Here is a 12,690-nt window from a genome sequence, read left to right as displayed (position 1 = left end):
TCAAGGCGAAACCACTGACTATTGATTTCTTGGAGACCTTTGCCATCGTACTACTTGAGTTCGTTTACAGAAAACATCAATTTATTCACAGATAATATGGGTACTTTATAGCCAGTCCAATTTTAAATCGACATGATAGTTATGGATCCTCCATATTTCAATAACTTTCTTAAATCTGACTCAAGATTGAAAACACTAATTGGGTTCATTTAGTATGCTAAGCTACCACTTAGAATGTCAGATCAAGAAAATCAATTAAATGAAGAATACCCTGTTTTCATTGACATTTTTGGTAATTTCGACGAAAGTCAGTTAATCCAAGTAAAGAGCAAACTGAAGTTGATTAATTTGGTTTTGAATAGTCTGTACCGCAGATGATTCCATGCAAACTAGGTCTTCAACATAATCCATGGTCATTAATTTTTCTCTAGAGGAAAGGCTTCTATTTATATTTTTTCATTATGTTAGGGATGAAAGAAACAATTTGCTTCATTGGAATACATTTTAGCTCGACATTCATTTATTATTTACAGTTTATTCTTAGCAAAGCTCTGCACATGTATTTATGATACATATTTTTTTTGCTTTACAAGACATATTGAATAATTCATTTGTGTGATTAAATACGTCTAGATTGTTCCACTCAAAAGTGACTTTTCTGGCAATGGATTATTTTGGGCTTCAGTTATCCAAAGCTTGTAATTTGGATTGAAATACCTCCCTCTACCGACACATTGGTAGTATTTTCTTCAAATCTTTCTAAAAAAAAGATGTTGTATTGCCCTTTGCGACCGACCCAAAAAATCTTGAAATCTACGGTCGACTTTTTTTTAAACCGTTTTTTTTGGAGAGAAAACAAATAATTAAAGCATTAAGTTAAACAAATAAGGACTTCCGACCGACCGATCCATGTTTTGGCACCTAAAGGGCAATACAACATATTTTTTTAGGCCCTTTATTCCCACATTGGTTTTATCCGCTGTCAGATCCCACCATTTTGTCCATCAAGAGCAACTCTTCCAGTAGTCGCTGACGTTCAGTTGATTTCTATCAAAAAATGATGTAACATTACATTGAAACAGTTTCAATATTTGTATGAATAGAAAGATTAACAGGCGTTTCTTAGTTGCGATATACATTGTCATCATATAGAAATAACTGAATTTCGATTCTGAATCCAATTTCTTCATTTTTAATCAAACTAAAGTACCATTCAAATTATTTACGGTGTTCGATTTCTCAATCACGCTCCCTCGCTCTTTCCATAGTATTATTATATGTAGATCTTAAAATCCGATTCTTGATTATCTCTCTTTTTGATTGATCAGAGAAAGAGATCTACTGACATATCAATAACTTACTGAAGTCATTTTCTGTATACTTGTTTGTTGTTGGTGGGGGGGGGGGGGGCATTTATATCGTCAGCTTTTCGCCGTTCTGTTTTCTTTCATTCGTCTTCAAATTAGCGTGTTCTATTTACGTTTTTTTTTTTTTTTTTTTTTTTCTTGACTAAATCATTTTTAATGTCATTTCAGTTTAATTATTAAAATACAAGGGCAATGAAGGATAATGTATTGAGGGTCTTGATTATTTTACAAGAAAACCTTTTCCCTCCTATCAAGAAGATTGTTCCGCGCCTAGAAACAAAGTTTTACTTTATTTATAACCGTATTGTATAATTTGTAAACATGAACAGTTTTGGTCCTTGGACCTTTGAATCATGTATACTTATATGTCTTTTTAAACCGAAATAAATAAATAAATAAATAAATATTAGGCGCATTATAAATGTGAGCTATTATTATTATTATTATTATTTCGTTCAATAACTGTACCTCTTGCAGCTCTCGTTGAAGGCGGACACGCAACCCTTCTTTGTCTTGAAAGAGGTACTTGTCTGTGTTCATCACATCGCTCGAACCCCCTTGGTTCTGGGATGAACTTCCGGAATGTTCATAGATTGACAAGAGCTGTAGAGAAAGAGAGAGAAAGAGAGAGAGAGGGGGGGGGGGGGGAGAGCGAGAGAGAAAGAGATAGATAGAGAGGGAGAGAGAGAGAGAGAGAGAGAGATAGAGCAGGAGAAGGATGAGAATTACGGGCCCGAATTCACAAAAGAGGTTTGTCGACAAACCTCCTTTTGTTTCGACAAACCTCCTTTTGTTATTTACAAACCAGGTTTGTAAAAAACGCGTAAAAACGCGCTATATGACGTACATAAACTTCGGTTTGTCGACAAACCTCCTTTGTTAATTCGGGCTAAAATGTGTATTTTATCGACATCGCGACCACTGCTGTAATGATTGTATTTTCCATTTAATACGCCATAAATCGGTAAAAGAGTACACCGGCGGAGCCATATCCAGTCCCTGTACCCAAGCATCATCATGCGCGCGTCATCAGTTTGGGGTGCATTATGGGACATGGCTGTCGACACATTGTGAGCAGCAGATGGCAGTATACGTAAATCTGAAGAAGTGTTTATAGTAGAGTACCCTGTGCTCAAAGAAAATGATGTACAATACCATATACGATAGTATTGTCTTAATAATGACAAGAATCATGGCCATTCGTGATATTGTATTTGTTTCTGTCTAGATTGTCAGTATATAATACTGTCGGTTTAGTGTCGGTCTCGATAGTGGGTCTGTGATACAAGGGGGGGGGGGATGGCGGGCAAGATGTACATAAGTCAAAGGCAGAGCAACAAATACATTAATGCGTGACAGGGACTTTGAGAGAGAGAGAGAGAGAGAGAGAGAGAGAGAGGGGGGAGAAAGAGAGAGGGAGAAAGAGAGAGAGAAAGAGAGAGAGAGAGAGAGAGCGAGAGAGAGAGAGAGAGAGAGAGAGATGAAGTTGAGATGAGAGATGGGGGAGCATAAATATCTAGATACAGTTATGGAGATAAATGTGATATAATGGAGCAACAAAAATGAGACAGAGATGTAGTGAGAAAGAGATAGAGAGGGGGAGAGACAGACAGAGAAAGAAAGAAGGAGAAAAAGACAGACAATTGAAAGATGGAAAGAAATTTAGAGTGATGGAGGGACAGAGGAGAGAGAGAAAACAAGAGAGAAAAAGAGGCCGTGAGAAAACGCGACATAAAACGGACATCGAACTTAATTGGCGAACACGGAATGCCGTGATCGGGCCCCTGGTCGTACCTTTGGCACGAAAACGAGACAGAGCACGACCGTGGTGGCGATGATGACGGCTCCTGCTACGAACGAGAAGACGAAGTTGATGTCGCCTCTGCTGTAGAAGATATAAGCGAATGGTACGGTGATGACACAAGTCAGACATACCGTGTAGACGGATAGAGCGATGTATTTACCTGCAGAGGTTTTTTGGAAGAAAAAAGTAATAAGATCGAGACAAAAATTGCATTTTTAAATTTGGCATCAAAATATAAACAGGACCTCACCGATCATCAAAATCTGTAAAAAAAAAGACTGTAACTTGTCGGACAATTCTTTTGATCGTAATCAATCAAATGCAATGTCGACTTTATATACAATTTAGGAGTTCAAGAGCGGTATGCATTAATTTTGCGTAGAACCCCTCCCCCCCCCCCCCCCACGAAACACAATTTGGTTTCAAACTATGACCATTTTTAATAGACCTTTTAAAAGAAGATTGCAAATGGTTTCCATGAATACTTTTATATTATCTATTTTGATTTTACTTACATGTTGTCGAAACTGTTTCTTTTTCCCTACGGACTTTGTTTCATTTTCTGCGACTGGCACAAAAGCTCAAACTGTCTGCTAATATCGATACATTGCCTATTGTACAAAAACCTGTAGGCCTATTATTAAAGGCCCACTGCACTACTGGTGGTTATTTGCGCCCTCTATATAACAAACAATGCCTAATCGGTGACCATTGGTCCCCCATGATCCTCTTTTTCTTATGTTAAGTGAGAGCTGAGTTGATGAGATAGCCACCTGTCCAATGACCTTGTAGAGCGGTTTAATCCCTCCTGTAAACTACGGCAGATAAGCTTTAAGTGTTTAACCACAGTAAATCGATATAAATTAAAACGAATGGTTCAAATCAAATCAAAGTTCGGCTTACTGTCATTCAGCTGTGATATGCGCACGTTTCTTGTCGACCATGCCAGAAAGACTCCAAACAGAAGCAAGGCTCCTTTATACACCAACAGGGTGATCAAGAACGGGACAACGTGTTTAGACGAGCACGCCCTCAGCGTCGGAACAAACCAAATCTCAAGCGCTGGCACCTCAAGATCCAACTGTAAAAATATTATAGCATCGCAGTTTAATGCATGTGATTCCAAAAGCATTTCACTCAGATGTCCTTTATTATTGAATAAGGACTGTTCACCACAAAGCGATTCTCACAGTACTGCCCTCCGATGCACGAGCCACATATGTAAATTATATGACATAAATATACATGTCATTAATTCGAAGCTTTGCTAATCTGTTGCACGTAAACAGTCGTCGTTGTCTTAATATGCAAATTTATGGAAAGTGGGAGCAGTGTGGACTTTTGTTTTGACCCGCCGACATCTTTCCCGTGGCTGAACGGAAGCGGAAACAGACTTGAGCCCCCCCCCCCCTCCACTCAGTTTCCCACACTCAATTCTGAGACAACTATCCCTTGGACTTGCCCGACCTTCAAAAAGATCCTCCCCCCCCCCCCATGAATAGTACCCTTCACATGGGCAAATAATCTCGAAATTTCAAACAATGTTCATCATTGTTGGTAGTAAAGTAGCATTTTATTCCCTTGCACTAATCCCGTATGCATCGGGAGTTTTATTTTCTTAAATTATATGTTGGTAGACCTAAGGATAACCAAGGTACATAAAAGGAGAACTATGAATGTTACTAACATAGACCTACATATAAATCATGATGTTACCAAGGAAAGGATGCACAAACTGTCGTCATTACCGTACACGTTACCAAGTGATCATGAAAGTCAACTGCAATACTCACGGTCGGTGCGAATGTCCTTGATCGTAAAACCATGGGGTCGAAGGTCATCCAGAAGATGAAGAAAGCGAGATCGATGATCACGAAGATGGAGAGCGTGAAGAGAAGTCGACCATCGCCGAGACCACCCTTTTTAGAAATCGAAAGGAATGGTGAGTATTGGTCACGAGAAGAAGAATGATAGTGTTACACTCCCATTATTTTATGGAAAAAATATATTTCTGCAAAATTGAAACTGTGAGTTTACATGTGGTTTTGTTTCCCTTTTTGGCAGCAACTATTCGGCAAAATGTGTTTTGATCTTTGAAATGTTGAATTCCACAGTCATTATAACTTTTGATGTATAGTAAGCCTATGTTTAATATAATGACTATAATAACTATTAATTAAAACCAAAAAAAACAGCGGTGGTAATGCCCGAAGCGAAGTTTGTGTCAGGACCCCCCCCCCCCTCCCACTCCATTCTGAACATTTTCTATCGACGTCCCTATCGTAAATGGTGAAAGAGAAGGAGAAGATCAAGAGAAAGAGGATATAGAGTAGGAGAGGGAGAGATAGAAGAGAAGGAGGGATGGTGCATACTCACCCTTACAGCCCGTGCTTTCATAGCGCTGGTATAAATCTGATGAATGCGATAGGTCTTCACGAATAGGGCGCCAAAGGATAGAGAAAGTCCAATGCAGCCGACGATCAAAGTCCCCTGAAAAAAAATGAAATAATGTAATCTAATATTTTTGTTTTCAGGCTTTCGATATCCAAAAAAATTGGAACAGACATTTTGTTTTGTTTTGTTTTCATTCTCTTTTTCGTCTGTAAACTAGTAGGTTTTCAGACGCGACACACTGAAAGACATTATTACTTACAAAATAACAATCGCCGCCTATTTAGGCTCTCCAGTTGTACCAGCTATTAGCATATCGATACTTAGTTTATTTCATTTCATTTAACAGCTTTTATCTTTTTTTAAAGTTTCCTTTTTTCCGACCCACTTGTCAACGATAGCACATAGCTTCATTTAGACTTAAGTATTAAATTTTCCTAACAATTCCTCTCCACCAAAATGCATGAAAGACGAGTCAGTCTACGTTTATTTCAGTTTTTAAATGATATACATGATCATGATGTATGTCTATCTAATTTCTTAAAATTCGGTCTACCTCACCTGGCATTGGATGCTTATCATCACGTGACTGTATGACGTATGTATCTGTAGTGTTTCATTCAAGAGGAACGTTGACCCATAGAGCAGGATGCATCCTATAGCTATCACGTTGTTCAACACCGGGCTCGATATTTTCACCACACTAAATTACAGATATAAAATAATAATAATGGAACGAAAAGAAAAAAAAAGGTATTGAGCTGTCAACAGAGGGGTAAAGAAAAAAATGGACTGGAAATTTCTTTAGAAACCTACTTTGTTATCGTAGAATCTTCCGTTCATACGCTGTTATATGATTATATCCAACAGAAATAATTATTCACGACGCAAGATATGAAACTAAATGGGACCAATCGTCACCCTGTTTACCACGTCATCTTTTTGTTTCTTTTGCTTTCTTCATTTTATTGACATTTTCTTAATAACCATATAAAACAGGTCATGACTGCATGACAATTTTTTTTCGTTTTCATTATTCTGTGCAAGGTCGTTGCGAAATAAAGATATAAAGAGAGAGAAAGAGAATGAAAACAAAGAAAGTGAGAGAAAGAGAGAGAAAGAGAGAGAGAGAGAGAGAGAGAGAGAGAGAGAGAGAGAGAGAGAGAGAAGGGAGTGAGGGGGCGACACATCCGCCTTATCACTCACTTTTGTCGTCGGCGAATCTTTCATTACTGTCTGAAAAATAAAAAACCCTCTCATTTTTTTGTTTTCTTTTGGGGAGCTCTGTAGATATTCTTGTCTTGAACGTTTAATTATGAAAATGTACAAGCAATATGAATAAACGTTTTGAATTACCTATATAGGCCTCGGCTCCAGACAACAATATTCAGGTTCTTACCGTTCATTTCGGAAGTGAATATTTGCCGCCAAAAAGCTCAGTGCGAGGACGATACCAAGAGAGCCGGTTACGTAGATGACGCTCCGATTCACGTTACCGATCGCGACAGGCGTTGGTCTGTACGTTGGGCCGCTGACTGGGATGATAGTACCTGAGATGATAAAAGAGGAGTTTGTAGATAAGAAGTAGAGACAGAGGGAGAGACAGAGACATAGAGACAGACAGGTAGACAAAGAACAGAGAGAGGGGAACCACAAGATGAGAAAGGATGAGGGAAGAGAGAGAGAGAGAGGAGTCAAAGTGTGTGAGAGAGAGGGTAAAGAACGAAGAGGGGGAGTGATATGAGGAGAAGGGAAGGGGGAGAGGGGGATGAGAGGGAACGGGTAGAGTGTGGGGGCGGAGAGGGGGAAATGAGGAAGGAAAGAGAGGGGATAGGAAGAATGAGAAGAGTGTGGTTGTTGTGAAGGAGATGGAAGCGAGAATAGAGAGAGAGAGAGAGGCGAGAGGAAAGAGAGGCAAGAACAATTGTGTGGGATGGAAAGGTGGAATGACAGGTGCCAAAGAAAAGGGAGAGAGAGTAAAGAGAGAGTAAAGAGAGAGAGACAGATAGAGACAGACAGAGAGACAGAGAAAAGGAAGGAAGGTAGCAAGAGGAGGAGAGGGAAAAGAGTAAATAATAATAATAATAATAATAATAGCTCGTTCTTACATAGCGCTTTTCAGGACCGGAGGCCCTCACAAAGCGCTTTACAGATAGGGTCGTGGAGAATCTTCAAAGACTGTAAACAAATTTTTAGAGCATTAAATATCTTCTTGACGTTCGTGCAAGGTTGTTGAGTGTATTGTAAGATCGTCGTGAAATGGAAATACAAATATAAAATCAATATAATCATATTTTTAAAAAATCTAACCTACCTCCCCATTCGAACCTTCTCTTCCATCGAATGCTGTCTTCTATGCGATCAAAAACAAGGATTTGCTCTACGCTGTTATCTGAAAGGATTTTTTTTTAAAAGAGAAAATCATGACTGCTTTAACCATTTGAATGAAAATGATTATTTATCAACGCAGGGGGGGGGGGGGAATCTGACACGTGATTTATTTATTTTTTACATCAATTTAGAATACCTAGATTAAAATCAAATAGATTACAACAGTTTTCGGGAGGGATTTTACGTAGCAAAACATAACAGTTTTGGACTGTTTTGTCACTCTCAGATTTAGGGGAAAGGCGTCAGGCCCCAGACATTTAAAAAACTCGTTCTCCCACAAGATTTTGTCTCCTAAAACATTATTGAATTGTAACCATAAACATGCATATGCTTTCAATGCATTATTCATTAAATGTGAACTGCTTGTTGTTTCTTTTTTTCTTCAGAAATAAGTACCAATAATGCGATGACGTTCCTATATGAATTTCTCTTACAAAGGCATACAGTACATGAACGCAAAAGCTTATTGAATCTAAGAATCCTCTCTGGACTGTTCAAATACTTTAAAGTAAGGAGAAGCTCACTAGCTAGCAAACAAGATGTGTAGTTTTTTTCTTCAAAATATGTCAAAACTTACTTTGTAGTTGTTGAATAACGCCATTACTCTGTCGGCTCCCGTACGAGTCAAATGCCACGTGACCCTTTAGAGTTGGTTAAAGAGAAAAACATTAAACATCGCAGCGTTGTAATATGTTTATTAAAACACTTTAATGCTATACATCAACATGTGAAACCATAATTCGTCACTCTGTGTACCCAATAAAAATCGCACACCATACACTCTGACCTTATCTTAATTTGATGATAAATCATTGGCGAATTATTTGACGCATTAATCCGTTGCAAATGAGGCGTCATTTCAAGTGCGCTATTACCTGCGCTAATCGAGTCTGTGAAGGCACTAAATCCATGCGCCAGATATGAGAAGCGCTGTTAGAACTGTTCATTTACAGTCACTTTTTGTACGACGTGACTTTCGCATGGTGCGTCAGAAACCCATAAAAGTCGCTGACGGAGTCCTACGTCAAAAATGACGCTTCGTGTGTAACGCGCGTGAGTCAGTTTAAGCAGTTATGACATTTTCCTTTGACCACGTTGAAAACTTTCAACTGAACTTAATGGGCTTTAATTCTTGTTCTCCAAAAACTAAAGGTATAATCAGCAAATATCAGTGGTGAATTTAAAAATGAAGGCAGTTTTAAATCTTGCTACAATGAGAAACAACATTAGCTGAAAGCGGTTATGTATAACAAGACGATTTTGGTCCGGACAGGTTGTGTATCCGGACAGTTGATTTAAAACAGCAATTTGAAGACGTTTGCAAGCAATATTAAATAAATCTTATAAGACTGATGGCATGAGAATAAATGAGAAGAAAACGAAGGTGATGATGATAAGTAAGGCCAAGACAAAAGAAATAACCATCATGATAAATGGCAACAGACTAGTGCAAGTCAACCACTTCAAATATCTAGGCAGTGTGCTGACTGAGGATGGCAAGTCTGCCAAAGAGGTCAACTTGCGCTCAGCATTGGCAAGAGCTGCCTTCACTCAACGACAAGATATCCTGATGAGCCACAATATTGACCTGAGTTTGAGAAAGCGTCTTGTGAAGTCTCTAGTATGGAGTGTACTGTTATATGAAGCAGAGACGTGGACACTCGCCAGGAAGGACATTCAGCGATTGGAAGTGGTGCTGGCGTAAACTACTAGGTGTGTCTTGGAGGGATAGAGTTTCGAACGAAGAGGTGCTGCATCGAGTTCAAGAAAAGCGGGTGCTGCTTCAAACGATTAGAAAGAGACAGAAGAAATGGCTTGGACACATCATGCGGCATGATGATAGCTTGATGATCAGAGTCCTAGAAGGCCGTCTACATGGAAAGAAGTTGAGGGGAAGACCTCGTAAAGGCTTTCTTGATGATTTGATTGCGGAATGTGGAGCAACGGGGTATGAAATGCTGAAACGGATGGCTAAAGACCGAAGTACTTGGAGAGACACTTGAAGTAGCACTCTGATTGGGTCACTGAACCTGTCATAAACTGACAGATCACTATTGATGGTTGGACACTATTACAAAGGGAAATTTTCATGATGGTATATCCTAAAAATCCTAAGGCAAATGAGAAGTTTAATAAGTGTCCGGACACCCAACCCCCATCATTATAATAAACGTTGCATTCACTTACTGTTAGTCCCACAAACGATACTCTCTTTGCCTCTTCTAGGAAGATATCAGCCATGTCCTTCTCACTGTATGTGAAGTCGGCCAGAGTCTTGGGTGGGTTTGACGCAGCCAGCTGCTCTATTGACGCATTCAACGCAAGGGCAATGGTCATTATCTGAAGAAAGAAAGGAAAATGACGCATGCCATCATACCAACAGATAATTGTGAATTATGGCGTATGGCTTACGTCGATATGCAATGCCGCAAGGCTCTCCTACGGGGAGTTTGATTGGTTGTTTGAATTTATTTACCGAAGGCATATAAATAATAACATACATTATTACATGGAACAATACTTTCAGAAGGATCACCCTTCTCAGCTATGCTATTAAAGCACAGCTGTTCTCTCGAGTGGTCCTTATAAAATAATAACGTAAACAAGAAAATAACATATTACACATTAAGTCATTAGCATAATACTACAACATTATATACAGTGTATATTGTTCACTCTCTTAACATGCCCCAACCACCCTAAAGCAGCCCCAACACCCCCACCCACCCGATGAGTCTCAGTGTTAAATGCATTTGAATGAAGATGACACTTACTTCCGGCTGTGTCAGTATACAGTATCCTTCCATCAGTTATTCTTTTTTCATGTTGTACTTTAAAAATCACCTCCCAATTTGTAAAGCTGGCAAGGGAATGATTTAACCTTTAATTATTTTTTTGTTAAATATATTGTAAATTAGATCATCTTCGTGTCTATTCTCCTTGTCGTTTCCTGTGTCATCACGACAGAGAGACTGTCGTACTCGCCTGGTCGTAGCCGTATGAGTCGCAGGCTCTGTCGTACTCACCTGGTCGTAGTCGTACGAGTCGCATGCTATGTCGTACTCACCTGGTCGTAGCCGTACGAGTCGCAGGCTCCTCCTGTTAGCAACTGGCTCTGAAGATACTTGAAGAATAGAAGGCGCTCAGGATCGGGTTGCTGACAGCATAGGTTTGATTTGTGTTTAAAAAAAGGAAATTTTAAATTGAAATTCAATGCAATACTTATAGCAGCGTAATTGGAAGCTATATAATAATAATTAATAGTTACAGGCATTTCTATAGCGCCGTCTATGTAGAAATTCCATTCCGAGGCGCTTTAATAATATTACCCTGGCTTTAGCCATTACAACGCTCCAGCATTTCAAGGAATTAATTCCTGCCAGGTACCCATTTACAGCACCGGATCGAGTGTGGCAAATGAAGATTAATGCCTTGCCAAAGGACATTAGTGCCGTATCGGGGTTCAAACCACGACCTTTGAATTTCAAGTCAGGACTGTTTAAACCACTCACCTACGACTACGACAGCGGCGCTTCCGTATTTTAAGATTTGGATGTAAGTGTTGCTCTTTAATCATTATTATACACTATGATTGTGGTATTATAATTGTTTAAACTCATCGGAAAATGAAAGACAAAGTAAATACCTTAACCATGAAATATGAGTCGTATTGTTTCCCCCTCTCCATATAACTACATTTATTTGAAAATGATTATTTACATCAATGTTTTTTTCTTCTCTAGAATGATACTTTGGTTTAATTATTCGCGGGAGTGTAAACATTTATCCCAATATCAATTTTGTGTACATACTATCTCGCCTTTTTTTCTTCAATTTCACAGAATTTAACACATGAGAGGAAGCATTAGGTACATTTTCTAAGTTATAGACGTTCTGTATGTTGAAGAAATCTGTATTTTGGAGAAAAATCAACAAAATCAACCGATATTGATCCAGAACAGAGACAGAGAGAGGGAGAGAGAGTGAGAAAGAGAGAGAGAGAAAGAGAGAGAGGGAGGGGAGAGAGAGAAAGAGAGAGAGAGAGAGAGAGAGAGAGAGGGGGGGGGGGGCACATGTCTGACACTTCAAATCAAGGATGATCTTACGACTCCATTGAAGTTGATCTCGGATAGATCTTCTTGGATCTCGAAGCCGCGCAGGCTGAGGTAACCGTCGACGGCGTCGTCCACCTGGTCGACGGTGCAGAAGTCTGGGTCGCTCTGCAAGAAGAACTCGGTCTCAGCCTGCCACCAGCGAGCGTGGTACCATCCCATAAGCACCCACACGTACTTTGAACCATACAGTCCCTGCCTATATATCTGTGCACAATAATGAGATAATAAATTGGTGGTTGCACACATTAATAAATTAATAGATCAATTAATTATTGAATTAATTAATCAATAATTAATTAATTAATTGTATTTTTGTCATTTGATAACTGAACAATAATCACCTGGCAGAAGACTCGCGTTGCCATTCGTTGGTACGAAGACATGAATATGATCCGAGCGTCATGTCGCTGGCATAAAAAATGGGGGGGGGGGGGAGGAAGAAGAATATTACACATGTTTAATATATACATGTATGAGATATAATTATCCATGCATCAGACATCAAAATGACGGGCAAAGAGTGTCAGAATATACCACCAAATATTTTGTTAATAAATATTCACTGACATTTGTTATTTTCATTTCCAGCGTAAACCTTATGCTTTGCTTTCTCTCACAATTT

At 39.1% G+C, this 12,690-nt stretch overlaps 1 protein-coding gene across 1 annotated transcript; it reads right to left on the bottom strand.

Moving 5' to 3' along the window:
- Positions 1–4,048: 4,048 nt before the first annotated feature.
- On the bottom strand, positions 4,049–8,935 carry LOC588511 (gamma-aminobutyric acid type B receptor subunit 2-like). Its single transcript, XM_030997285.1, has 7 exons — positions 8,920–8,935; positions 7,877–7,954; positions 6,962–7,112; positions 6,124–6,265; positions 5,548–5,661; positions 4,965–5,090; positions 4,049–4,252 (listed from the first exon to the last, which is right to left on the bottom strand). The coding sequence occupies exons 1-7, from the start codon at positions 8,933–8,935 to the stop codon at positions 4,049–4,051; spliced, it is 831 nt and encodes a 276-aa protein (XP_030853145.1).
- Between the last annotated feature and the right edge of the window lie 3,755 nt (positions 8,936–12,690).

This window comes from Strongylocentrotus purpuratus, unplaced genomic scaffold (assembly GCF_000002235.5).
Source record: "Strongylocentrotus purpuratus isolate Spur 01 unplaced genomic scaffold, Spur_5.0 spur5_scaffold_4, whole genome shotgun sequence".
In the NCBI taxonomy this organism is placed as follows: Eukaryota; Metazoa; Echinodermata; class Echinoidea; order Camarodonta; family Strongylocentrotidae; genus Strongylocentrotus; species Strongylocentrotus purpuratus.
The sequence above is the reverse complement of the archived record's forward strand: the minus strand, read 5'-3'. Positions and strand labels throughout refer to the sequence as shown.

Excerpts from the sequence above, each read along its gene's own strand:
- LOC588511 (XM_030997285.1), bottom strand. Across the intron at positions 6,266-6,961 it reads ATTCACTTCCGAAATGAACG|TGTGGTGAAAATATCGAGCC; the intron begins GTAAGAACCTGA and ends TCTGTAATTTAG. Across the intron at positions 5,662-6,123 it reads TGATAAGCATCCAATGCCAG|GGGACTTTGATCGTCGGCTG; the intron begins GTGAGGTAGACC and ends ATTTTTTTTCAG.